Source organism: Oncorhynchus mykiss, chromosome 22 (assembly GCF_057628025.1).
Source record: "Oncorhynchus mykiss isolate SJ-2025 chromosome 22, ASM5762802v1, whole genome shotgun sequence".
NCBI classification, from domain to species: domain Eukaryota; kingdom Metazoa; phylum Chordata; class Actinopteri; order Salmoniformes; family Salmonidae; genus Oncorhynchus; species Oncorhynchus mykiss.
The window spans coordinates 30922505-30948169 of record NC_143043.1 but is presented as its reverse complement, the minus strand read 5'-3'; the positions used below and the strand labels follow the sequence as shown (position 1 = coordinate 30948169).

General features: G+C 43.5%; 1 protein-coding gene across 1 annotated transcript; it reads right to left on the bottom strand.

The window, feature by feature from the left end:
- Nucleotides 1-1494: 1494 nt before the first annotated feature.
- LOC110501626 (gap junction alpha-5 protein) lies at nt 1495-21326 on the bottom strand. Its single transcript, XM_021579320.3, has 2 exons — nt 20810-21326; nt 1495-3069 (listed from the first exon to the last, which is right to left on the bottom strand). The coding sequence occupies exon 2, from the start codon at nt 3037-3039 to the stop codon at nt 1879-1881; it is 1161 nt and encodes a 386-aa protein (XP_021434995.2). The 5' UTR covers nt 3040-3069; nt 20810-21326; the 3' UTR covers nt 1495-1878.
- Nucleotides 21327-25665: the final 4339 nt, after the last annotated feature.

Here is a 25665-nt window from a genome sequence, read left to right as displayed (position 1 = left end):
CCAGTGAGCTTACACACCCCAAGGTCTCTCTTCCTGTGATGCTCTTGGAGCTGTACACCAGACAATCCTCCACAGTTTCCCCCATTTTGGGCTGCCGCTCCTGGGTTTGTACGGCCAGCCTGGTGCCTTCTGAATGGATCAACTTGGAGTTTGCCAACACATCCATCTTTAGCCCCAGTCTGTATTACACTACCGGTCAAAAGTTTTAGAACACCTACTAATTCAATGGTTTTTCTTAATTTTTTACTATTTTCTACATTGTAGAATAATAGTGAAGACATCAACACTATGAAATAGCACATATGGAATAATGTAGTAACCAAAAAAGTGTTAAACAAATCCAAATATATAATATTTGAGAGTCTGCAAATAGCTACCCTTTGCCTTGATAACAGCTTTGCACAGTCTTGGCATTCTCTCAACCAGCTTCATGAGCTACTCACCTGGAATGCATTTCAATTAACAAATGTGCCCTCTTAAAAGTACATTTGTGGAATTTATTTCCTTCTTAGTGTGTTTGTGCCAATCAGTTGTGTTGTGACAAGGTAGGGGAGGTATACAGAAGATATCCATATTTGGTAAAGACCAAGTCCATATTATGGCAAGAACAGCTCAAATAAGCAAAGAGAAACGACAGTCCATCATTACTTTAGGACATGAAGGTCAGTCAATATGGAAAATTTCAAGAACTTTGAAAGTCGCAAAAACCATCAAGTGCTATGATGAAACTGTCGTTTCTCTCATGAGGACTGCCACGGGAATGGAAGACCCAGAGTTACCTGTGCTGGAGAGGATACGTTCATTAGAGTTACCAGTCTCAGAAATTGCAGCCCAAATAAATGCTTCACAGAGTTCAAGTAACAGACGCATCTCAACATCAACTGTTGCGAGGAGACTGTGTGAATCAGGCCTTCATGGTCAAATTGCTACAAAGAAACCACTACTAAAGGACACCGATAAGAAGAAGAGACTTGCTTGGGACAAGATTGGGGCAATTGACATTAGACGGGTGGAAATCTGTACTTTGGTCATGAGTCCAAATTGGAGATTTTTGGTTCCAACCAATGTGTCTTTGCGAGACGCAGAATAGGTGAACGGATGATCTCCGTATGTGTATTTCCCACCGTGAAGCATGGAGGAGGTGTTATAGTGTGACGGTGCTTTGCTGGTGACACTGTCTGTGATTTATTTAGAATTCAAGGCACACTTGAATTCTAAAGGCACACTTGAATTCTCAAGGCATATGCCATCCCATCTGGTTTGGGCTTAATGGGACTATCATTTGTTTTTCAACAGGACAATGACCCAATTGCCAAGAAGGAGAGTGATGGAGTGCTGCATCAGATCACCTGGCCTCCACAATCCCCCGACCTCAACCAAATTGAAATGGTTTGGGATGAGTCGGACGGCAGAGTTAAGGAAACGCAGCCAACAAGTGCTCAGCATATGTGGGAACTCCTTCAAGATTGTTGGAAAAGCATTCCAGGTGAAGCTGGTTGAGAGAATGCCAAGAGTGTGCAAAGCTGTCATCAAGGTAAATGGTGGCTATTTGAATAATCTTAAATATAAAATATATTTGGATTTGTTTAACACTTTTTTGGTTACTACATGATTCCATATGTGTTATTTCATAGTTGTGAAGGCTTCACTATTATTCTATAATGTAGAAAATAGTAAAAATAAAGAAAAACCCTTGAATTAGTAGGTGTTCTAAAACTTTTGACCGGTAGAGTACCTGCTCCAGTTCAGTCTCTGGGTCTATAGACCCAGCCTGCTCCAATCTCCTCTAGGCAGGGCCTCTCTCCTGCTGTGTCTGAAAGTCCTGTCTGCTCCCTCCTCTCTTTCTCAGCCCCTCTCTCGTTCTATGTCTGTCTAGTTCTACACGGCCAAGTCATCTGGTCGGACCCGGCTGCTGGTACCGCTGGTCTTGCTGAAGCGGCGTTTGTCTTTCAGGTAGCTGGCGTGTAGCAGGGTTGGCGCGGAGCACCCGTTGGGCATCTCCCCTGGCATCTGGGTATAGCTCATTCTCAGGAATCCTCCCTCCCCTTCCAGGTCGTCATGGGAATGATGGCGCTCGGTGGCCATGTTGACGGAGTTCTGCTGGTGTGCCATCCTGTTGTTGAAGGGGTGAGAAGGCATGGAGGTCATGGGGTTCATGGGGTTCATCGTATCCGACGATGCCAGGCACTGGCTGAAGTCAGGGGGAGGGGTGCAGCCCGGGGAGTTGTGATGGGGCGGGGTGTCGGGGTCCCTGGTAACGGCAATGGCCACAGCATTATGGGTGCGGTTCTTGAGGGCGGCGTGGGTACGCTTGCACTTCCTGATACGCCTGTAGGCCAGGTGGTAGAGCTCAACCACAGAGAGGAGCAGGGAGACACCAGACACCACCAGCATGAAGACGATGAACACGTTCTTCTCTGTGGGCCTGGACATGTAGCAGTTGACTGGGTTGGGACAGGGCCAGGCCTTGCAATGGTACAGAGCCCCGAGGAAGACTCCATAGATCATGTATTGGACCACGATGAAGGTCACCTCCATCACTGTGCGGATCAGAATGCTCAGAATGTATGTAGATAACAGCGCTCCCCGCAGGCGAACCTGCCCTGACGCCTCCAGCACCTTCCCACAATCCCTCTGCTGGAGGTATGCCTTCTCCCCTGATACGCACCCCCCCTCTCCTCTCTCCTCCATCTCCTCCCTCTTCTCCTGCTCCCTCCTCCTTCGTTTCTCATCCCTCCGCACGATGTGCATGGCGTGGCCCATGTAGATCAGTGATGGCGTGGATACGAAGATGATCTGTAGGACCCAGTAGCGGATGTGTGCAATAGGAAACGCCTGGTCATAACAGACGTTGGTACAACCGGGCTGCTGGGTGTCGCACAGGAAGTCACTCTGCTCGTCTCCCCAGGAGGACTCTGCGGCCGTGCCCAGGACCAGGATCCTGAAGATGAAGAGGACGGTGAGCCACACCTTCCCCACTGACGTGGAATGTTCCTGAACCTCCTCCAGGAAGTTCCCCAGGAGACTCCAGTCCCCCATCACTACTGCTCACTGGTCACTGGCACACACCTGAGAGAGGAGAAGAGGGAGAGAGAAAGAAAGAGGGGCAGGGTGAGGGTAAAGGGAGAGAACGAAGAAGGGATAGCGAGTGAAGAAGAAAGAAAATAGGGGGAGAAAAGAAAGGAGATAAAATGACTAGTATGTGTGAGTGGCATGGTATGCATGTATAAATAGCCTGTGATTGGCCTGGAGACTGGACACGACACAAATGCCTGAGAAGGAATCTTTTCCCACGACACACACAAACATACTGTATATTTAAGGGCATTTCAAAGTAAATAGTGAGGTTGTTTCTGAGAAATGATATATAGTAGTTGGATGTTTGTGTTACTATTCCTGACACTGACACATTATAACTAGACAGAAAGGGTGAGGGGCCATAGGGCAGGACAAGGCTAGGAGCTAGTGGCCCCGAATGTTAGAAATGGAATGGAATTCTGTGCCCCTGACCTAACCCTACAATCTCCAACATCTCCTCCATATTGTCCAGAGCACAGCATCGGTCATTGGTCATCATGTTTGTACCGGTTAATTGAAGCCTTTGATGTTCCCTCGCTTGTCTCTCCGTTCCACTCCTCCTGTGATTTGTATCAGTGTGTGTGTGCCGTTGCCCCCTGACCGCAGTATGAGTGAGACTTTGCGTGTATCTACTGTCCCTATAAGGCATCTCAGCAGATCGTTTTATGAGTGTCATCAAACCCCCAATCATCGAAGTACACACTAAGTGAACTAATCTGAATTTTACTACAATTATTCAACAGGCGAAAATAAAGTAGGCACACACACACGCGCACGCGCACGCACACACACACACACACACACACACACACACACACACACACACACACACACACACACACACACACACACACACACACACACACACACACACACACACACACACACACACACATGCATCGTCCGGGTTTGGCTGGGGTAGGCCGTCATTGTAAAAAGTTCTTAACTGACTTGCCTAGTTAAATAAAGGTTAAATAAAATAAATACATATGACCATGAGAGGTTTGACAGTACATCTCTAGCTCTAGAGTTAGCCAAATTACAACCTTTAAGAGAGGTCCCTTTTGAGTGGCTTTGTTTAAGAAATCATATTGTTTGGGATTGGTTCCTCTGAGAATAAGAACAGGAAGTTGAGGAAAGGAGACATAGACTGAGACCGCTCAGCCCTCTGCAACCTCTGGTCTGTTCCGATTCTCAGCGTAGCTAAGATTCCGTTCCCACCATGACAGCCTGTGTGTGAGTATCCAGACAGACTGACAGACTAATTACTGCTCCTGTGATGGGTCTGTACCCCCGTGCTCCTACTTCTACCTCTCACCCCTCTTATCCTCCTCTGAGCGACCATGCCAACTCTGTCTGGGAACAACAACAAAAAGACTGTCAAATAAGATCAAGTCTCCAATTCGCATAGCGCCCCAACAGATCCACAGATGATGCAATCTCGATTGCAGTCCACACTGCCCTTTCCCACCTGGACAAAAGGAACACATAAATGAGAATGCTGTTAATTGACTACTGCTCAACTAAGGACCCTGTGACTGAATACCTCCCTCTGCAACTGGATCCTGGACTTCCTGACGAGGGTAGGAAACAACACCTCAGCCACGCTGACCCTCAACATGGGGGCCCCTCAGGGGTGCATGCTTTGTCACCTCCTGTACTCCCTGTTCACCCACGACTGCGTGGCCACGATGAGACAGCCTATAGGGAGGAGGTCAGAGACCTGACAGTGTGGTGCCAGGGCAACAACCTCTCCCTCAACATGAGCAAGACAAAAGAGCTGATCCTGGACTCCAGGAAAGGGAGGGCTCAGTGTACACTCACTGACTAACCACACATAGACACTCCAACACACACACAAGCATATTGACGCTACACACACAAACACACATACATTCACATTCCACACATTCTTGTCGTGATGTGTGAGTTTGTCCTATATTTATACATATATATATATAATTTTTTTTGAAATCCCAGCCCTCGTTTCTGCAGGAGGCCTTTTGCCTTTTGGTAGGCCATTTTTGTAAATAAGAATTTGTTCTTAACTGACTTGCCTAGTTAAATAAAGGTTAAATAAAATAAAATAAAATTCCTTCACACTCTTCACACATGCTGCTGATACTCTCTGTTTATTATCTATGCATAGTCACTTTACCCCTACCTACATGTACATACGACCTCAATATCCTTGACTAACCAGCAGTGGTGTAAAGTACTTAAGTAAAAAATACTTTAAAGTAGTACTTAAGTAGTTTTTTTCTTTACTATTTACAGTTTTGACAACTTTTTATTTTACTTCACTACATTCCTAAATAAAATAATATACTTTTTACTCCTACATTTTGAATGCTTAGCAGGACAGGGAAATGGTCCAATTCACACACTTATCAAGAGAACATTCCTGGTCATCCTTATTGCCTCTGATCTGGCAGACTCACTATACACAAATGCTTTGTTTGTAAATGATGTCTCAGTTTTGGAGTGTTCCCATGGCTATCTGTAAATGATGTCTCAGTGTTGGAGTGTTCCCATGGCTATCTGTAAATGATGTCTCAGTGTTGGAGTGTGCCCATGGCTATCTGTAAATGATGTCTCAGTGTTGGAGTGTTCCCATGGCTATCTGTAAATGATGTCTCAGTGTTGGAGTGTGCCCATGGCTATCTGTAAATGATGTCTCAGTGTTGGAGTGTTCCCATGGCTATCTGTAAATGATGTCTCGGTGTTGGAGTGTGCCCATGGCTATCTGTAAATGATGTCTCAGTGTTGGAGTGTTCCCATGGCTATCTGTAAATGATGTCTCAGTGTTGGAGTGTGCCCATGGCTATCTGTAAATGATGTCTCAGTGTTGGAGTGTTCCCATGGCTATCTGTAAATGATGTCTCAGTGTTGGAGTGTGCCCATGGCTATCTGTAAATGATGTCTCAGTGTTGGAGTGTGCCCATGGCTATCTGTAAATGATGTCTCAGTGTTGGAGTGTGCCCATGGCTATCTGTAAATGATGTCTCAGTGTTGGAGTGTGCCCATGGCTATCTGTAAATAATGTCTCAGTGTTGGAGTGAGCCCATGGCTATCCGTAAGTAAATAAAAAACAAGAAAATGGTTCTGTCTGGTTTGCTTAATATAAGGAATTTTAAATTATATATACTTTTACTTTTGATACTTAAGTATATTTTAGCGATTACATTTACTTTGATAATTAAGTATATTTAAAACCAAATACTTTTAGACTTTCACTCAAGTAGTATTTTACTGGGTGACTTTCACTTTTACTTGAGTAATTTTATGGTATCTTTACTTGTACTCAAGTATGACAATTGGATAGTTTTTCCACCACTGCTAACCCCTACCCCGCACATTGACTCTGTGCCGGTACCCCTTGCAAATATCCTCATTATTGTTATTTTTATAGTGTTATTACTTTTCCTTTAGTTAACTTTTTTAAAACACTGCATTGTTGGTTAAGGACTCGTAAGTAAGCATTTCACGGTAAGGTCTACTACACCTGTTGCATTCGGTGCATGTGACAAATACAATTAGATTGGATTTGAAGTAAACAGTCAGAAATATCAAGAGTGACTTAAGGGTGCAGGTCTAAAGCGATCAGAAAGTTAACAGTAAACTAGAACAGCATGTGTGATACACTGTGTGACAGCACAATGAAATATAGCCTACAGAGCAACAATATATGAGGTGAAAACAACAGACTTACTAGAAGGCTCAAGACACAAAATGACGAACTTTAACAAAAGATGACCTCACCACTTTGAGTAAAGTTCATCTGATCATACCATAACTTGTGTTGACTAACTAAACACAACACTACTGTATGTAAACATCTGGTCTCATATTGATACTAATATTGCAATGTTGGCCAGCCAGGCTACACAGCCAATAGGTTGTGTTGTAAACAGGTGAGGAAACCCTTTTGTCAGACCAGTCTGGTAGGAAAATGACTGTTTTAACTCCTACCTCCTGCCATTGTGAAGGCCAGGCTCTCACTCCCTTCCTCTAGTCGAGGCTAGCTCTTCCTCATTTCTTTGTGGCTCGCTGTAAACACATTATCTGATCGCTACCCAAAGCTTTGATGACAGTTGGATGTAGAAAGGCATGTTCTGGCTGTTATTTTTTTTAAAGGACCCCATGGCACTACACAAATCCACGTAATATGGTCTAACAATGACTTATCTCTGAACTCAATTAATGAAATCACTTTGCAAGCAATTATAGAGCATGGAATTTAAGAGCTCCTTGTTGGGAAGAGGCTGCCCATCTTTGCCGTCACATTTGAGATTGTTCTGTTCCATTCCTGGGTGCCCAGTAATAAATAGGGATTTACTGTAATACACTGTACCCACTGACCACCGTCATGGCTGTCATATTGGTTTATAATATCTGTCTCTGAGTAATGGACACTTTGGCAATGAGGTATCTAACACAGCACACACTGGGCATAGCATACCACTCAGATATGTCTCTGACATTGATCAGAACATAGGGAAGTTACAGAAGGAAGCACCCGTGGTAAGAACTACTCAACGTTGGCCTGATTGGAATCCATGCTACAGGACTGCCACCTCATTTAACCACAGTAAGGTGACTGGGAACATGGACTAGTACAAACAGACCAGCTATGACCTCCGTAAGTCAATCAAAGAGGAAAAGAGACGTCACGGGGACAAAATGGAGTCGCAGTTCAATGGCTCAGACACGAGACAGATGTGGCAGGGACTACAGATAATCATGGATTATAAAGGGAAAATCAGCCCCAATCTCTGTAGCCAATGTGAGTAGAACACTTTAACCCTCGCAAGGCTGCCGGCCCGGACTGCATCCTCAGAGCATGCGCAGACCCGCTGGCTGGAGTGTTTACGGACATATTCAATCTCTCCCTACCCCAGTCTGCTGTCACCACTATCGCCTCGTAGCACTTACTTCTGTCATCATGAAGTGCATTGAGAGGCTAGTTAAGGATCATATCACCTCCACCTTACCCAATATCCTAGACCAACTGTAATTTGCATACAGCCCCAATAGATCCACGGATGACACAGTCACATCCCACTGCACACTGCCCTATCTCATCTGGAAAAGAGGAATACCTACACTACATGGCCAAAAGTATGTGGACATCTGCTCGTTAAACATCTCATTCCAAAATCATGGGCATTAATATGGTGTTGGTCCCCCCTTTGCTGCTAGAACAGCCACTCTTCTGTGAAGGTTTTCCACTAGATGTTGGCATATTGCTGCGGGGACTTCCATTCAGCTACAAGAGCATTAGTGAGGTTGGGCACTGATGTTGGGAGATTAGGCCTGGCTCGCAGTCGGTGTTCCAATTCTTCCCAAAAGTGTTCAATGGGGTTGAGGTCAGGCCTCTGTGCAGGCCAGTCAAGTTTCCACACTTGATCTCAGCAAACCATTTCTGTATGGACCTAGATTTGTGCACAGGGGAATTGTCATGCTGAAACAGCAAAGGGCCTTCCCCAAACTGTTGCCACAAAGTTGGAAGCACAGAATCATCTAAAATGGAATTCTATGCTGTAGCATTAAGCTTTCCCTTCACTGGAATTAAGGGGCCTAGCCCAAACCATGAAAAACAGCCCCAGACCATTATTTTTCCTCCACCAAACTGTACATTTTGCACTATGCATTCGGGCAGGTAGCATTCTCCTGGCATCCACCAAACCCAGCTTTGTGTGTCGGACTGCCAGATGGTGAAGCGTAATTCATCACTCCAGAGAATGTGCTTCCACTGCTCCAGAGTCCAATGGCAGCAAGCTTTACACTACCCCAACCGACACTTGGCATTGCGCATGGTGATCTTAAGCTTTTGTGTGGCTGTTCAGACATGGAAACCGATTTCATTAAGCTCCTGACAAACAGTTATTGTGCTGCTGTTGCTTCCAGAGGCAATTTGGAATTTGGTAGTGAGTGTTGCAACCGAAGACACAACTTTTACAAGCTACACGCTTTAGCACTCACGGGTCCCGTTCTGTGATCTTGTGTGGCCTACCACTTCGCGGCTGAGCCGTGAACATTTCCTAGACATTTCCACTTCACAATAACAGCACTTACAGGGGCAGCACTAGCAGGGCAGAAATTTGACGAATTGACTTGTTCGAAAGGTGGCATCCTATGACGGTGCTATGTTAAAAGTCACTGAGCTCTTCGGTACGGACCATTTGACTGACAATGTTTGTCTATGGAGATTGCATGGCTGTGTGCTCGATGTTATACGTCTGTCAGCAACGGATGTAGCTGAAATAGCCATATCCACAAATTTGAAGGGGTTTCCATATACTTTTGGCCTTGTAGTGCATGTAAGAATGCTGTTCCTAGACTCCAGCTCAACCTTAAACACTATAGTACCCTCCAAGCTCATCATTAAGCTCGGGGCCCTAGGTCTGAACCCGGCCCTGTAAAACTGTGTTCTGAACTTCCTGACAGGCCGCCCCCCAGGTGGTGAAGGTCAACACCTCCGCCACACTGATCCACAAAATGGGTCCCCACAGGGCTGTGTGCACAGTCCCCTCATGTACTCCCTGTTCACCCATGACTGTGTGGCCATGCACATCTCCAACTCAATCATCAAGTTTGCAGACGACATGACAGTGGTAGGCCTGATTACCAACAACGACGAGGTTTAGAGCCCTGGCGGAGTAGTGCCAGGAAAATAACCTCTCCCTCAACATAAAAAAAACAAAGGAGCTGATCGTGGACTACATACAGGAGACTGAAGAGGGAGCATGCCCCGATCCACATCAACAAGGCTGCAGTGTAGAGGGTCAAAAGCTTCAAGTTCCTTGGCGTGCATATCACTGAGGACCTGAAATGGTTCCACAACACACACACACACACCGGGATGAGGAAGGCACAACAGCGCCTCTTCAACTTCAAGCGGCCAAAGAAATTCAGCATGCCCCTAAGACCCTCACGAACTTCACCAGATGCCACATTGAGAGCATTCTCAAAGTCGGGCTGCATCACCGCCTGGTACAGCAACTGCACCACCTTGAACAGCATGGCTCTCCAGGGGGCGCACTGCCTGCCTTCCAGAACATTTACAGCACTCAATGTCAAAGGAAGGCCAAGAAGTTCATTAAGAACCTCAGCCACCCAAGCCACAGTCTGTTCCCTCTGCTACCATCTAGCAGATAGAGACAGTACAGAGCTGGGACTGAGAGACTGAGAAACCGCTTCTATCACAAGGCCATCAGACTGTTGAACAGCCATCACTAGCCGGCTACCTGCCCGGTACTCAGCCCTGCACCTTGAGACTAATGCCCCATGTACAGTATATAGAGTCATTGAACTCTGGTCACCTCATATTCTGTTTTATATACTGTTGTTTAGTAACTGTAACTGGGATTTTGTCTTGATTCTATTTTTGGTTATTGGTGTATTTGTATTGTATTTCCTGACATTCTACTGTACTGTTGGAGCTAGTAAGATCAGTGTTCAGTGCACCTGCCATAACACCTGCAAATCTGTGTAAGTGATCAATAAACTTAGATTTGATTTGAGAGAGGATAGGCAAATGAAACCATAGGCTGCATTGGCATAGCGAGAGTCTGGGGTCTGTATTGTAGTCTATAGAGATAGTTATTGTTAACAAAAAGAGAGTGAGAGTATACTGTATGTTTAGAGATGGTGTTTGAGGTTGGACAGTAGGCCTACACACTTTGCATTAAGTGAGGTTGGACTACATTTAGTGAACATACTGTAAACACAGGGCTAGAGAGGTTTGGAAAAGTGGGTGTGATGCCTGAACTCATACCATAGGGGCCTTTAGTGGAGTAGCCTATAGATAGAGAATGGATCAGGAACCCAGAACATCAGCAAATAACAAGAAGGACACACCGAGTGACATGGACAACCTGTGGTTCATTGTAGTAGTATTTACAGTAGTCTTTACATACATGGACATTGACTGGACCTGGGCTGGAGAGCAACCAGGCTATAGTCCATAGAGATGACATAGCTAGCAAACTGCATCAATAATGTGTGGTGGTAACTGATGTCCTAATTAAGGGCAGGTACAGACCCAGCAGCAGCAGCAGCAGGGCTGAAAAAGCCACAGGAATGAATACAGTGTTGTCTCTCAAAGCAAGCCAGGGAAGGAAGCCACACAACAGCAATAAATCCTGTCCAATGCCTCTACCCTCCTCTCCTTTTCTCTGCCTGGGCTCAAAGCATTGCGTTAGAGGGAAGTTAGTGATTTTCCAGCTGGAGATCAACCACTCCATTCATGGGATTGATCTCTACAACTTATAGCTGTCTTGTAAAACACTGACTGTTGGACTTTTGTCTGCCTTAACCGGTGCCATTTAACAAGTGATGACTAATTTGAAAAACCAAACCCACAACCTCAGAGCATTGAAGACTGGATAAAGGATGAACTATCTACAAGGAGCTCCCGCAAGAGTAGCATCATAACTGGACAATCTACCATACTGACCTATATGAGACTACATATCTATGTAGAACTATCCTGAGTTTTCATATAAAAATATTGCCTCACACTGAAAAGACTGAGAGAAATCAGTCTTGCTCCAAAACATCATCAAATTAAATCAAATGTATTTATATAGCCCTTCTTACATCAGCTGATATATCAAAGTGCTGTACAGAAACCCAGCCTAAAACCCCAAACAGCAAGCAATGCAGGTGTAGAAGCAGGTGTAGAACGTCAACCCCTCTATCTTCTTTCCAACCCCTTCCCATCACAAACCCCTCTGCCACCTCCCTCACCATAATCCCATCCACCATTTCTCCTTCCTCTCCATGCATCCACCAGACAGGAACAACAGGGGCAGTGTTGATTTACACACTGTCCCTTCACTGCTCTCATCACTAGTCTGATCCGTAGACATTAAAACAAGTAGATAGTGATGGCACTGGCGTCATCGACATATTCCTAGGGAAAACTACTGACGGCGCATGAAGCCACAAGCATTTGAATTTGAAGCACGCCATATTGCAGAATGGCACCAAAAAAATTGCTGAAGATCATGGTGAAAGTGGCCGTAACTGGCAAAGGTCGATGTAAACGTTTTCATCCTGCCTGAGATAGTCAACCCAGTCCACCGGCCGTGATTGGTCTGTGGTCAGCACGTGGTCCTGTGTGACGACAAGTGTACGCTCCGAGAGCGAAACGAGATGGGCAGGGCTAAAGCTTAAGAGGGTGTGAACGATGCTGAATGGGTGTAGACAAAGATGAGCTCTTCACTAGATACCAAAGCATTCAAAGGCCATTTTCTCAAAAGTGAGTTTACAAGTTGATCAACTTTCAAAGCAGAATGACTTTCCCATTGTTCCTCAACTGCAGTGTATGATATAGCATTTTGTAGCTCTGAGTCTTTACTTTTATCCAATGTAAAAAACACAATTTCAAGTTTTGCTACATAAGACCGAATCCAGGTTGTGAGTCATAAATGTAGTAGTCAGAATGGATCACTGTTTAATGAAATATCTCAATTCGTAGTGATCTTTAAAATAATTCACTGTGGGGATTGTGCTTGATCATAATAAACAAATTTTAAAGGCCAAAACAGTCATAAATATTATAATTTTTTGGGGCTGTTCTGTTCGTCGTAATTTACATAGGCTTTCTAGGGTAGAACAGTAGCCAACCAGCAGAGCTCCACGCTCCAGAGGGGACACTGGGGGCCTGGTCTGATCAGTGACGCACACCCTCTCTGTCCCCATAGAAGACAACAATATATAAAATACTATGCCTTCAGATAGTATTCACACCCCTTGACTTTTTCCACATATTGTTGTGTTACAGCCTGAGTAAGCCTACACACAATACTGGCCTGCACACAATATCTAATCATGTCAAAGTGAAATAATGTTTTTAGAATTTTTTACTAATTAATAAAAAATGGAAAGCTTTGAAATGTTTTGAGTAAAGAAGTATTCAACCCCTTTGTAAAGGGGTATGAATACTTTCTGAAGGCACCGTATATATACACATATACACATTATATACAGTGCATTATGGAAGTATTCAGACCCCTTCACGTTTTCCACAATTTGTTACATTACAGCATAATTCTAAAATGTATATATACATAAAACAAATATTTATCATCATTCTACACACAATACCCCATACTGACAAAGCGAAAACCGGAGCAATCGGGGAGAAGGGCCTTGGTCAGAGAGGTGACCAAGAACCCAATGGTAACTCTGACAAAGCTCCAGAGTTATTCTGTGAAGAAGGACAACCATCTCTGCAGCACTCCACCAATCATGCCTATATGGTAGATGAAAGCCAATCCTCAGTAAAAGGCACATGACAGCCCGCTTGGAGTTTGCCAAAAGCCACTCCCATTCTTCTCTGCAGATCCTCTCAAGCTCTGTCCGGTTTGATGGGGAACGTCGCCGCACAGCTATTTTCAGGTCTCTCCAGAGATGTTTGAATTGGTTCAAGTCTGGGCTCTGGCTGGGCCACTCAAGGACATTCAGAGACTTGTCCTGACTTGTCTAGTTCTTGTTCCTGATTTCCTCCAGATGTGATGCTTGGTATTCAGGCCAAAGAGTTCAATCTTGTTTTCATCAGACCAGAGATTCTTGTTTCTCATGGTCTGAAAGTCCTTTAATTCTACATTGTAGAATAATAGTGAAGATATCAAAACTATGAAATAACACAAATGGAATCGTGTAGTAACCAAAAAAGTGTTAAACAAATACAAATATATTTGAAATGTGAGATTCTTCAAAGTAGCCACCCTTTGCCTAAATGAAAGCTTTGCACACTCTTGGCATTCTCTCAACCAGCTTCATGAGCTACTCACCTGGAATGCATTTCAATTAACAGGTGTGCCTTGTTAAAAGTTCATTTGTGGAATTTCTTTACTTCTTAATGTGTTTGTGCCAATCAGTTGTGTTTTGACAAGGTAGGGGGGTATACAGAAGATAGCCCTATTTGGTAAAGACCAAGTCCATATTATGGCAAGAACAGCTCAAATAAGCAAAGAGAAATGACAGTTCATCATTACTTTAAGACATGAATGTCAGTCAATCGGGAACATTTCAAGAACTTTGAACGTTTCTTCAAGTGCAGTCGCAAAAATCGTCAAATGCTATGATGAACCTGGCTCTCATGAGGACCGCTACAGGAATGGAAGACCCAGAGTTATCTCTGCTGCAGGGGATAAGTTCATTAGAGTTAACTGCACATCAGATTGCATCCCAAATGAATTCTTCACTGAGTTCAAGTAACAGACACATCTCAACATCAACTGTTAAGTGTGCCACACCTCCAGGCTGTGTAGGGGCTATTTGAAAAATAAGGAGAGTGATGGAGTGCTGCATCAGATGACCTGGCCTCCACAATCACCCGACCTCAACCCAATTGAGATTGTTTGGGATGAGTTGGACCGCAGGGTGAAGGAAAAGCAGCCAACAAGCTCTCAGGATGTGTGGGAACTCCTTCAAGCCTGTTCTAAAACCATTCCAGGTGACTACCTCATGAAGCTGGTTGAGAGGCAAAGGCAAAGGGTGGCAATTTTGAAGAATCTAAAATATATTTGGATTTGTTTACACTTTTTTGATTACTACATGATTCCATTTGTGTTATTTCAAAGTTGTGATGTCTTCACTACTTTTCTACAATGTTGAAAATAGTAAAAATAAGAAAAACCCTTGAATGACTAGGTGTGTCCAAACCTTTTCCACATTTTGTTACGTTACAGCCTTATTCTAAAATGGATTTAAAAAAATCCTTATCAGTCTACACACTATACCTCATAATGACAAATGTATAAAAAAAATATCTGAAATATCACATTTACAGAAGTATTCAGACCCTTTACTCTGTACTTTGTTTAAGCACATTTGGCAGCGATTACAGCCTTGAGTATTCTTGGGTATGATGCTACAAGCTTAGCACACCTGTATTTGGGGAGTTTCTCCCATTCTTCTCTGCAGATTCTCTCAAGCTCTGTCCGGTTGGATGGGGAGCGTCGCCACACAGCTATTTTCAGGTCTCTCCAGAGATGTTTGAATTGGTTCAAGTCTGGGCTTGAACCTCTTTAAGGTGGCAGACATGGACAAATCTGGTAAAATTACTGAACTAAATATTGATTTTTATGTAGTCCTTGACCTGGATTTTTAAGGACTGTCTCAACAACTGTAGAAACAAAACATACTGTACCATGCCACTGTATGGCATAGTTTGCATTTTAAATGAATTCATACAAGCCTTTGCCAAATGCACATTATAACAAGGCAACAGTAAACATGTCATCCCCCACGAATGATGCAGCGCCTCACTTGGGCCAATAAGTTTAATTTTGTCAATTATCTCCATGGCAAGACTCATTCACTCAAGATTCGTAAAAATTGGGCCATTGGTGTCTGAGATTGTGTGTGACAAATGTACATACAGTTGATTACTATAGCGCCCTCGTTTCACCAATCAGTATAATTTAGTCAATGCCGGATCTCTATGGCAAGACAAATCATTCACCCATGTTTTGTCAAAATCAGGCCAGTGGTGTCTGAGCTAGACTTATATCCCTGAGCATGTGTGCCAAATTTCATCACTCTGAGTCAAGCAGATCAAGATATATAAACATGTGCCTGTTATAGAACTACCGTGAGGTTAATATGAATGTTCTTCCATATGTTGAGTCTTGACAGTGTTTGCAACATGTGTGCCAAATTTTGTTACAATACGAATATCCTTGACTGATATATATGCATTTATGTGACAGACCACACCCATGTGAGTGTTTATTGGTCAATAGCGGCCATGTTGTTTTAGGTACTCGCCTAGAAAATATTGCATTGAGAGAACTTTGTCCATAGATGCCACATCAAGTTTCGTGCAGATCGGTCTTTTGGTGCCCGGTGTCATAAAGTTGCCTTGTTGGAAGAGGTTTATGATACCCCCCTAAATACCTTTTCCCCTTTTTCTCTCCACTCTACAGATCGGTCTTTTTGTGCCCGGTGTCATAAAGTTGCCTTGTTGGAAGAGGTTTATGATCCCCCCTAAATACCTTTTCCCCTTTTTCTCTCCACTCTACAGATCGGTCTTTTGGAAAGCCCTTTGTTAACATAGAGAGAGTAGGGTAACATCAAAAGGTTGGGGTAAAGAACAATCTTTCTGTAATCCAACCATTTGAAAGTGTCCATTGGTACTTAAAGAATATGATGTCAGATCAGTTGTTGTCTAGGACATTATATCTGATGATAGGACGACATAAAATGTATCTTGGAAAGTCTAGACATTCTAGTTATCAGATTCACATGGAATTGTTGTTCAATTTAAATGTTTAAATATGAAACCATTTGTGAAAAGATTAAATGTAATTTTAGCTTCTAAATGAGAGAATTGTTTTCATTATGTAAACTATGATCACTCGGTGGCCACGCCCAAGTGAACAGACATTGGTTGAGAAATATGAAACACGCCTTCCTCTGAACCCACCACAAAAGCACATTGACGAAAGTCAACCTTGTGTTCCCGATGACGTGAGGACTGATGTCCATTCATTTAAAAGGGCTAATTTCAACGTGGGGGTGGCGATCGCCACGCTGGAAGGATGAATTTCGACTACACCAGCCAGAATATAGCATGAGCTTATAGTATGGCAACTTGGTATGAACTTTGAACTCTTATTCACTAAAGAAGTGATGCATCCTAGACTTCGAGTTATCAGCAGCTGTAAACATGCGTGGCCTAGGAAAGGACGGACAATCTCTTCAGAATGACAGGGTACTACAACGTATCCGTTCTAACACATGACAACAGACGACAACGTATCCGCCCAGAAATATTCTTCAAAGGACAAGGGAGATCTCTGCTGGGCAACCCAGCCTTCCATCTTCGACCAATCTATCGAAGCGCAGCTCAGAGTAAATATATTTCTTGCATTTTCCTTTTCAGAATGGGCGGTTATTTATAATGCACAAGATTCTGTATTTACGAGAGCATAGGTCCGATAGAGACCCAATCCTTTTGTTCCTCAGTCTTCCCGCTCTTTCATTCAAACCCAACCCCCTTTCATTGTCTAACCAGCCGTCATATCGTTTCATTCGCTAGGGACGTTTTCTTCTATGACATAATTAGTAATCAATGTATGATCCATCCTGTGTATATGTAATTCTGGGTGATTTAGGTATTTAGTAAATAAATAATTAAACCAAATTTAGTATTGCTGATTCAACTTGTTAGCCAGTTGAACTCTATAAACATTTTTCCGTGGTGCCCCGACTTCCTAGTTAATTACATTTACATGATTAGTTTAATCGGGTAATATTATTTACAGAGAATTGATATGATAAATGTCATATATTAATCCATAGTAAAGACACGACACAGGAGAGTAGCGTTAAGTGTTTGTCGCAAAATTAAAATGTCGGGAAATCCATCATGGCCGACCTTATGGGTCCCTGAGGCAAATCTGTTCCTTGTGAGGAGAGGGACCTTCTCTGTGACAGATAGGTATGCACTGAATTTCATGATTTTAGGTAAAATGGGGTGAGGCGCGTGACCTTTCAAAGTTAACATGTTCAATCTATTGTTATAGCGCCACCATCTGGCCAATCTATGGAAGTTTTTAATGCCAGATCTCTGTGGCAAGACGCATCATTCACCCAAGTTTCGTCAAAATCGGGCCAGTGCTGTCTGAGATATCGTGTGTGACTTACGTACAAACGAACATACTAACTGAATAACAGACGGAGACAAATCCACAGTCCCCGCCCCGATTTCATTGTGGGGGAGAACAAAATATCCTCATCAATAACAGTCCCGAATGCATATACTGTGCAGTGACAGCTTAGTAAAAGTGGCACAACTTCAGAGACATATTAAGAAAACATAAAGTCCTCCTCCTCCCACCTCTCTCTATGAAGTCCCAGCACACTGCTTGTTGTACCATTGGAGAACAAAGAGGTTGGGTAAGGATGCGACCCCCACCCTGACATAAAGCAGGTGCTCAATCGTTGTTTTGGTTTTAACATGGATGCCAGGTGGGCCTTTTATCTGACAAAAACACTCCACAGTTTTTTAGTAGGCGGCCTGAAACACGAGAGGAAGAAAGATTGAAGAGAGAGAAAGAGGGGAATAGTAAAGTATATATACAGTTCATTAGGTACACCCCGTTCATGAAAATGGTTTGTGGCTTGCTATATAAAGCAGGCAGACAGGTATTGATGCATTCAGTTACTGTTGAAATTAACATTAAAATGGGTAAAACAAGTGACCTAAGTGACTTGGAGCGTGGTATGATGGTTGGTGCCTCGCGCGCCGGTTCCAGTATCTCAGAAACGACAGTGTCTGGAGTTTACAGAGAACGGTGCGATAAACAAAAAACATCCAGTCAGTGGCGGTCCTGTTGGAGAAAACAGCTCGTTGATGAGAGGTCGAAGGAGAATGACAAGAATTTTGTGCAAGCTAACAGGCGGGCCAGTAACAGGCAAGTAACGGCGCAGTACAACAGTGGTGTGCAGAACGACATGTCAGAACGCACAACTTGTCGGTCCTTGTCATGGATGGGCTACTGCAGCAGATGACCAGACTGGGTTCCACTCCTATCCGCTAAAAACAAGAACAAGTGCCTCCAGTGGCCACGTGATCACCAACACTGGACAATTAAGGAGTGGAAAAAATCTCCTGGTTCCTGTTGCGTCATGCTGATGGCAGAGTCAGAATTTGGCGTAAGCAGCAGGAGTCCATGGATCCATTCTGTCTGGTTTCAACAGAACAGGCTGGTGGCAGTGGTGTAATGGTGTGGGGAGTATTTTCCTTGCACACTTTAGGTCCCTTGATACCAATTGAGCAATGTTTCCATGGCCTGAAGAATTCAGGCTGTTCTGGAGGCAAAGGGGGGTCCAAACCGGTACTAGATGGGTGCACCTAATAAACTGTATATGTGTATATGAGACATCAACAGTTTGAGGTCTGAATGGCCCTCCTCTCTAAACACATTGACTATTAACTGACTTAGTTTAGCCATGGAGGGGCAGGGGTGGGGTGGGGTGGGTACAGACCCCCTGGGTGAGTTGGGGGGAGGCAGCGGGAGACGGAGGGAGAAATACTTCCTAAATCACAGAGTGGGTTAGTCACCTGCCACACGACTGCTACTTATAGAGCAGCGAGCCACCAGCAAGCCCTGAGGACTGGCGAGCCATATATCAGTCACCGTCTCACCCCACCAGACGCCACGCAGCTAGCCAGATCATCTGCTACCTTACATGGAGGTCTGCCTTTTCGTCTGCCACTAACTGTACACAGACCCACAGCCCTGTTATGAGCTATTGTTTTAACTGTGTTACACTGGGTCGCTCAGCCCAGACACCAGCCTGTTGCCGGAGGGGAAGACTATTGATGTTTGATTATCAATTATAGTACCTGCATTAAAGTTTTGTTATAAAAGTAAATGTTCATTGCAGGTATTGTACATGATTCTAGTTTGATTCTAAAGTTGAGTTGCTAAATGCTTTGCCTTCGGGAAGTACATTTATATTTACTGTAGTTCTTAGGATTATCAAATTGGATTTAATCTTTTCATGAGGTAGAGAGTGAGGTGATAATCAGCAGCATGAAAAACAGAGACCAGGTGTGTCTTGATGTTTCCTGCAGTTATCTCTTCACTTTTCAACAGTTCTTCTAATAAACAGGGGTGTGTCAGACCATGGAATGTTTGTGCAATAGGGTGTTATAACAGTCTTTCTTATCAATAGTATCTCTATTTCTAGCTGCACAGCAATGTATGCTCATTATCAGGAAGTACCCCTAGCTGCCCAGGGGCCCTGACCTGAAGGAGTCCGCTACTGATTTTGTTAGTCACTCTCACTCAAATATCATTAATTAACATAAGTCATGGTAGAATGTGTAGAACTGCTGGAAATAAACTTTAAAACATACATTTTTCTCTCCTCCATCAAAAGGTGGGCAACTAAACATTTTTGCCCTCTTGGTGGGTGGGGCTCCCCAACCAAATCTCAATTATGGCCCCCAAAAGGCTACATCCAGCCATGGTCATGAGACAATGCATCTATAGGTGAACAAAGAGATGAAAAAGGTACACATCTGTCATGTCATTTAATGCCGAATTGGTGAAAGTCTTGTATTTGTTAATGATCCTGTTTTTGATATTTCATGTAAGCAATCTTATGTCAAGCCATCCAATCTGAAGTCTTGTAAATTATTGTAGATTTAAAATGGTGTTGTAGCTGTATGAATAACCTTCATGAAAGAAACACTTAATATAAGGACATTTACTGCTCTAAGAGACCCGTGCCATCTTAGACAGCGGAACAGTGGAGTCGTTTGTTAAAATATATTTGTCTCTGGAGCTGCTGGCTGGCTGGATGAGTCAGTGTTGAGAGAGAGTGAGACTAACACACACCAGGACCCCTATAAATCGTCCCTACACTCTTCTCTGTGACAGATACCTCACCGCTATGGACCAGCGCCCTCTCAATGCTCTGTCTCAACTAGTAAAAGACAGAGACACTGGGTATGATGCTTTAGTGGCCCAGCAACTATATAATATGAATACAAGAGACAGATGTTAATAGAATACCTCTATAAAACCCTCACACACACTCACTGAGTGACAGCTGTGTGAGTCCTGTTAGCCTTGAGTGCACCTATGAAAAGGGACAAATTAAGACTCTGGTCCATTTCCACAAGTTTCCTGTTCTACTTTGAAGTGTCCTTCCTATGTTTATGTATCCCATCGAGGGTGATGTGGTGGTAAATTACCTTTTCGTGCTACAGATGGTGATGGCTGTCAGTACTGAGGAAGAGGGTCCTAGCTGCTTCCCATAAGGGTCTTCACCTCAGAGACTGATGGAATGGTGGAGGGTGGATTGGACCGGGCCGTAGAGGTGTGGTGACCTGGTGGGATGATTGGAGATGGGACCGGGCCGTAGAGGTGTGGTGACCTGGTGGGATGATTGGAGATGGGACCGGGCCGTAGAGGAGTGATGACCTGGTGGGATGAGTGGAGATGGGACCGGGCCGTAGAGGAGTGATGACCTGGTGGATGGGACCTGACCATCTGATGAGTGGAGATGGGCTGGGTCGGAGGACAGATGTTGGTGGAGACCAGTGATCCTGAGCCGTACCTCTTGCAGACACACCGTCAGATATAATCAACAGGAGCTGGGTAGATCAGAGAAGAATATGATTTCTGTAGAGTGGAGTAGGATCTCTGTAGAGTAGAGTGGAGTAGTGCTGGAGCTCTGTGCCGTCCCAGGGTGGGAATGCTAACTTGTGCAGGGGGCACGGGAAGAAAAGCAGGGGCATCATGAGAGGATTTCCTCTCTGCCCTCCTCCCTGCCTCTCTCTCATCCGCAGTCTCCTCCCTCCCTCTGCAGTCCCCTCCCTCCCCCGTCTTCTTATGGTACATCCCTCTCACAGATTCCCTGGTGGGCTCCCTGGCACTTTATTTTGGTGGGAAGAATTCCTTAGCATCGGGAAGGGAAGTGGAATTGTGTTCAGGGATCAATAGGAATTCCGTTCTGACAAAGCTTTCAGAGGCATTACTTAGTCGTTGTTGTGTGTTTTACTTAGTCGTAGTTGTGTGTTTTAATTAGTCGTAGTTGTGTGTTTTACTTAGTCGTTGTTGTGTGTTTTACTTAGTCGTTGTTGTGTGTTTTACTTAGTCGTTGTTGTGTGTTCTACTTAGTCGTTGTTGTGTATTTTACTTAGTCGCTGTTGTGTGTTTTACTTAGTCGTAGTTGTGTGTTTTACTTAGTCGTTGTTGTGTGTTTTACTTAGTCGTAGTTGTGTGATTTACTTAGTCGTTGTTGTGTGTTTTACTTAGTCGTAGTTGTGTGTTTTACTTAGTCGTTGTTGTGTGTTTTACTTAGTCGTTGTTGTGTGTTTTACTTAGTCGTAGTTGTGTGTTTTACTTAGTCGTAGTTGTGTGTTTTACTTAGTCGTTGTTGTGTGTTTTACTTAGTCGTAGTTGTGTGTTTTACTTAGTCGTTGTTGTGTGTTTTACTTAGTCGTTGTTGTGTGTTTTACTTAGTCGTTGTTGTGTGTTTTACTTAGTCGTTGTTGTGTGTTTTACTTAGTCGTTGTTGTGTGTTTTACTTAGTCGTTGTTGTGTGTTTTACTTAGTCGTTGTTGTGTGTTTTACTTAGTCGTTGTTGTGTGTTTTACTTAGTCGTTGTTGTGTGTTTTACTTAGTCGTAGTTGTGTGTTTTACTTAGTCGTTGTTGTGTGTTTTACTTAGTCGTAGTTGTGTGATTTACTTAGTCGTTGTTGTGTGTTTTACTTAGTCGTAGTTGTGTGTTTTTTTGTTTTACTACCGTCAACAGTACATTGTCTTTAAAGTGGTAGTCAGCATAAGCAACAGTCTGACATTGCAACACATACTTTCCCAGCTTACTATATAACTACCGTGGGTTTTTTTTTGTGGCGAAATGTGTAGGTAACATGATTCATTATGTCAAGGAATATACCAGGTAGAATCACTCTACCGGGAAAGAAATATGAGATTTCATATGAATGCTAATCATGAAGCATAAGCCTTCGTTGTTATACATTGTTCAGTAAGTTTTGTGGAAAATGTTTAGTAAAGCAACGTTTTAAGTATGTTATTCACAGTCAATAATGTCACTGTTATATGTGAAACAGGTTTAATGTTTTATAATAACTTTACAATAACAATATAGATTTTATGCAAATATTATAGGTTACAAACAAAAACATTATTTATGATGATCAGGGTTCAATAAGCATTTAAATTAGACAGAATTGGGTACCCCACCCTCGTTCAACTACTATGTAATGATAAAGTCAGGGATAATACAAGTTTATCTGGCATACTGTATAATAAAGCATGCCCCACGGATGCCAAAAACAATCTACCCCCTCCACTCTGTGCTGAGAATACCTGTTTTGGTCATGTCTTCTCTTCTTTTCTCTCCCTCCTCCCATGCTCTCAAACACAGTCCTGCTGTGAAGTCAGGAGACAGAGTTTGGGATGCCAGCCGATACTCCTCCACACCCTCCTACTCCTGTTTCTTCTTCTCTCTTCTTTTCTCCTGTACCAGTATCTGGCCTGGCTGGTTTTACTGTTCTAGATGTACAGGCCTGCAGCTATATGATGACATTATATAGTGTCAATCCTTTAGGTTGTGATTCCTACTTGATGCAGGGCAGCCTGTTCGAATGACTGTTATTACAGTAAGTGGTGAGGGCACACACACAATAGACACACACACGTGAATACAAACATACACACACACACACACACACACACACAAAGGCAGATACACAGACATTATGACAATGCTAATTTAGTGGCAGGGGCACCTCTGTCAAATGTGACATTGCTTTCCATCACCGTGTGGGAATTCTGTTTCCATCTCTAATGAGAGGGGTGAGAGGAGAGATGCACCTTTCCCCCCCAACACACACATGGAAACATACTCCCTACAGTATGTGTGTCTGTGCTGCTCCTAGATCAGCCAGATCTCCAGTGGTGTTACTCTGCGGGTTACTCTAGATCTGAAGAGTAATGAAAAGAGCCCGTTCTCCCTGTAACAAGTCTGTCTTTGATGGCGGACTGTGGAGAATGCCTGTGCATGTATATATACATCTGGGAAACTAGTTAATGATGCAGGTATCATGCTGTGCGCTTTGAGGTTGAATCAATCAATAATACTCTTAAAGGAAATGTTTAAGGAAAGAAAATATGTTAATAATTCCTAATCACTCTATTTTCATTCTAAGGGATATTCAACCCCTTTTCACCTCTTAGTGTTTATCATCGTCAGGCAGGATTATGGTGAGAGCAGAGTTTGTTTAGTCAAACAGTATCAAGTGATCTGGAACAGAGAGGTTACACTCTCCAATTCAACGTAATCTCAACATTTACAACAGAGCAGCAGTGCCAGGGTGGGGGCTGTAGTCCTGGGTTTCCTGGGTTATACCACTGTGGAAAATTTAACAAAAGTTCAGTTCAACACACACAAATAGCACAACTGACCTGACAATGGCTTTTAAGGGACAAAAACAGTGATATGTTGTGATATACAATGGTATTATCACCAAACCTTACGTGTGTGTGTGTGTATGTGTGTGTGTGTGTGTGTGTGTGTGTGTGTGTGTGTGTGTGTGTGTGTGTGTGTGTATGCGCACATACGTGTTCGCACATAGGTGAGATATGTGCTCTAAGTATGTGCTGAGTGATTTGCCAGGGCAGTCTGGATTCTTCTTACATACTAAACTACATACAGTAAGTGATCCGAGTAGGCCTCCTGATAAACCAGTGTTGTTCTAATGTAGCCCTCTCTCTCGGTCATTCGATAGGCAAACCCAGAGATGTTGCTCCCATTCCTGCATGGGCCCTATTGATTCCCTGAGCCAGCAAGGTGGGACAATCTACTGTTCTGCCCTCAGAGCAAGGCAGTTAACCCTCAACAACACCTGCTCCCTGGGTGCCGATGATGTGGACGTCGATTAAGACAGCACCTCTCTGATTCAGAGGGGTTGGATTAAATGCGTAAAACACATTTTGGTTGAATGCATTCAACTGACGAGGTATCAGACCACTGCTTTTTAGACCTCTCTGAGCTCATCATCATAGTGCTGTTATCCCAGACCTGAGGGATAGAGGGAATATATGGGTCATGTGTGTCAAGGTTGACTGTCGGTTCCCCTCTCTAACCTCCTCCCTTCACCTCCCTCCTATAGCCGCCTCCTAAAGACTGGAGACTGTCATTACATCCTGCTTATGTGTGTGTGTTTTCCATTCAGCCTCTCAATGATCATTATTGTGCCTTCTAGGCTTTGCCCATATAGAGAATTCTGAGAGGGATTACTTCCATTCGTTGTTACGTAAAGGGGGAAAAAAACATGATATTGATAACCTATAAGACAATCGACAAAAAGGTTATACTAATATATTACAATTAGCCTATTTCTTTGGAATGTCTCTTTCATGAGTTATTGATGGGAAATGTACTGGAACATATGCTGGGCCATTGTTATTCAAATTAAGATCTTATCAATGTTTATATTCAAAATGTTCCATGAGTTTTCTGACTTTTTCCTTTAGTAGACCTAACATAACTAACTGGTCTTTTCTTCAAATCAAAACAAGCAGAAACGTAAATTGGTCCCTGCTAGTTCCTCCTCCACCATGAGAACAAGCCACCAAGACTGTGAGAAAGCTAGAGGAAATTTGGGCTTTAATGCTATGTTTGTCTCCAGTCGAGTTTGAACTGAGCAGTAGAGTAGGGGAGAGCTAACAAATGCAGGAAGAGATGTATCTACAAGGCTCCCTTGCCAAAGACAACTACCTCAGATATGAGGACAGATATGCAACGAGTGCGTGTGGACTGAAATGGCTCCTTTTGTGATAGAAGGCAGAAAAGGGTGTGTATTGTGTGTGTGTGTGCTCTACGTCCATGAAAACAAACTGAATGAATGAGGAGGGCATCGCTCATCAACTTGGCCAGTGAATATGGGTACATCTATATGAATTCAATCACTTTTTGATAGCATCCCTTTTGATTTAAACAAAACCTTCCAGACATATTTGCTCATTGTAGAAATGCTCAGAAAGTGACTTTTTGGATCTGAATGCCAAACCATTCAAG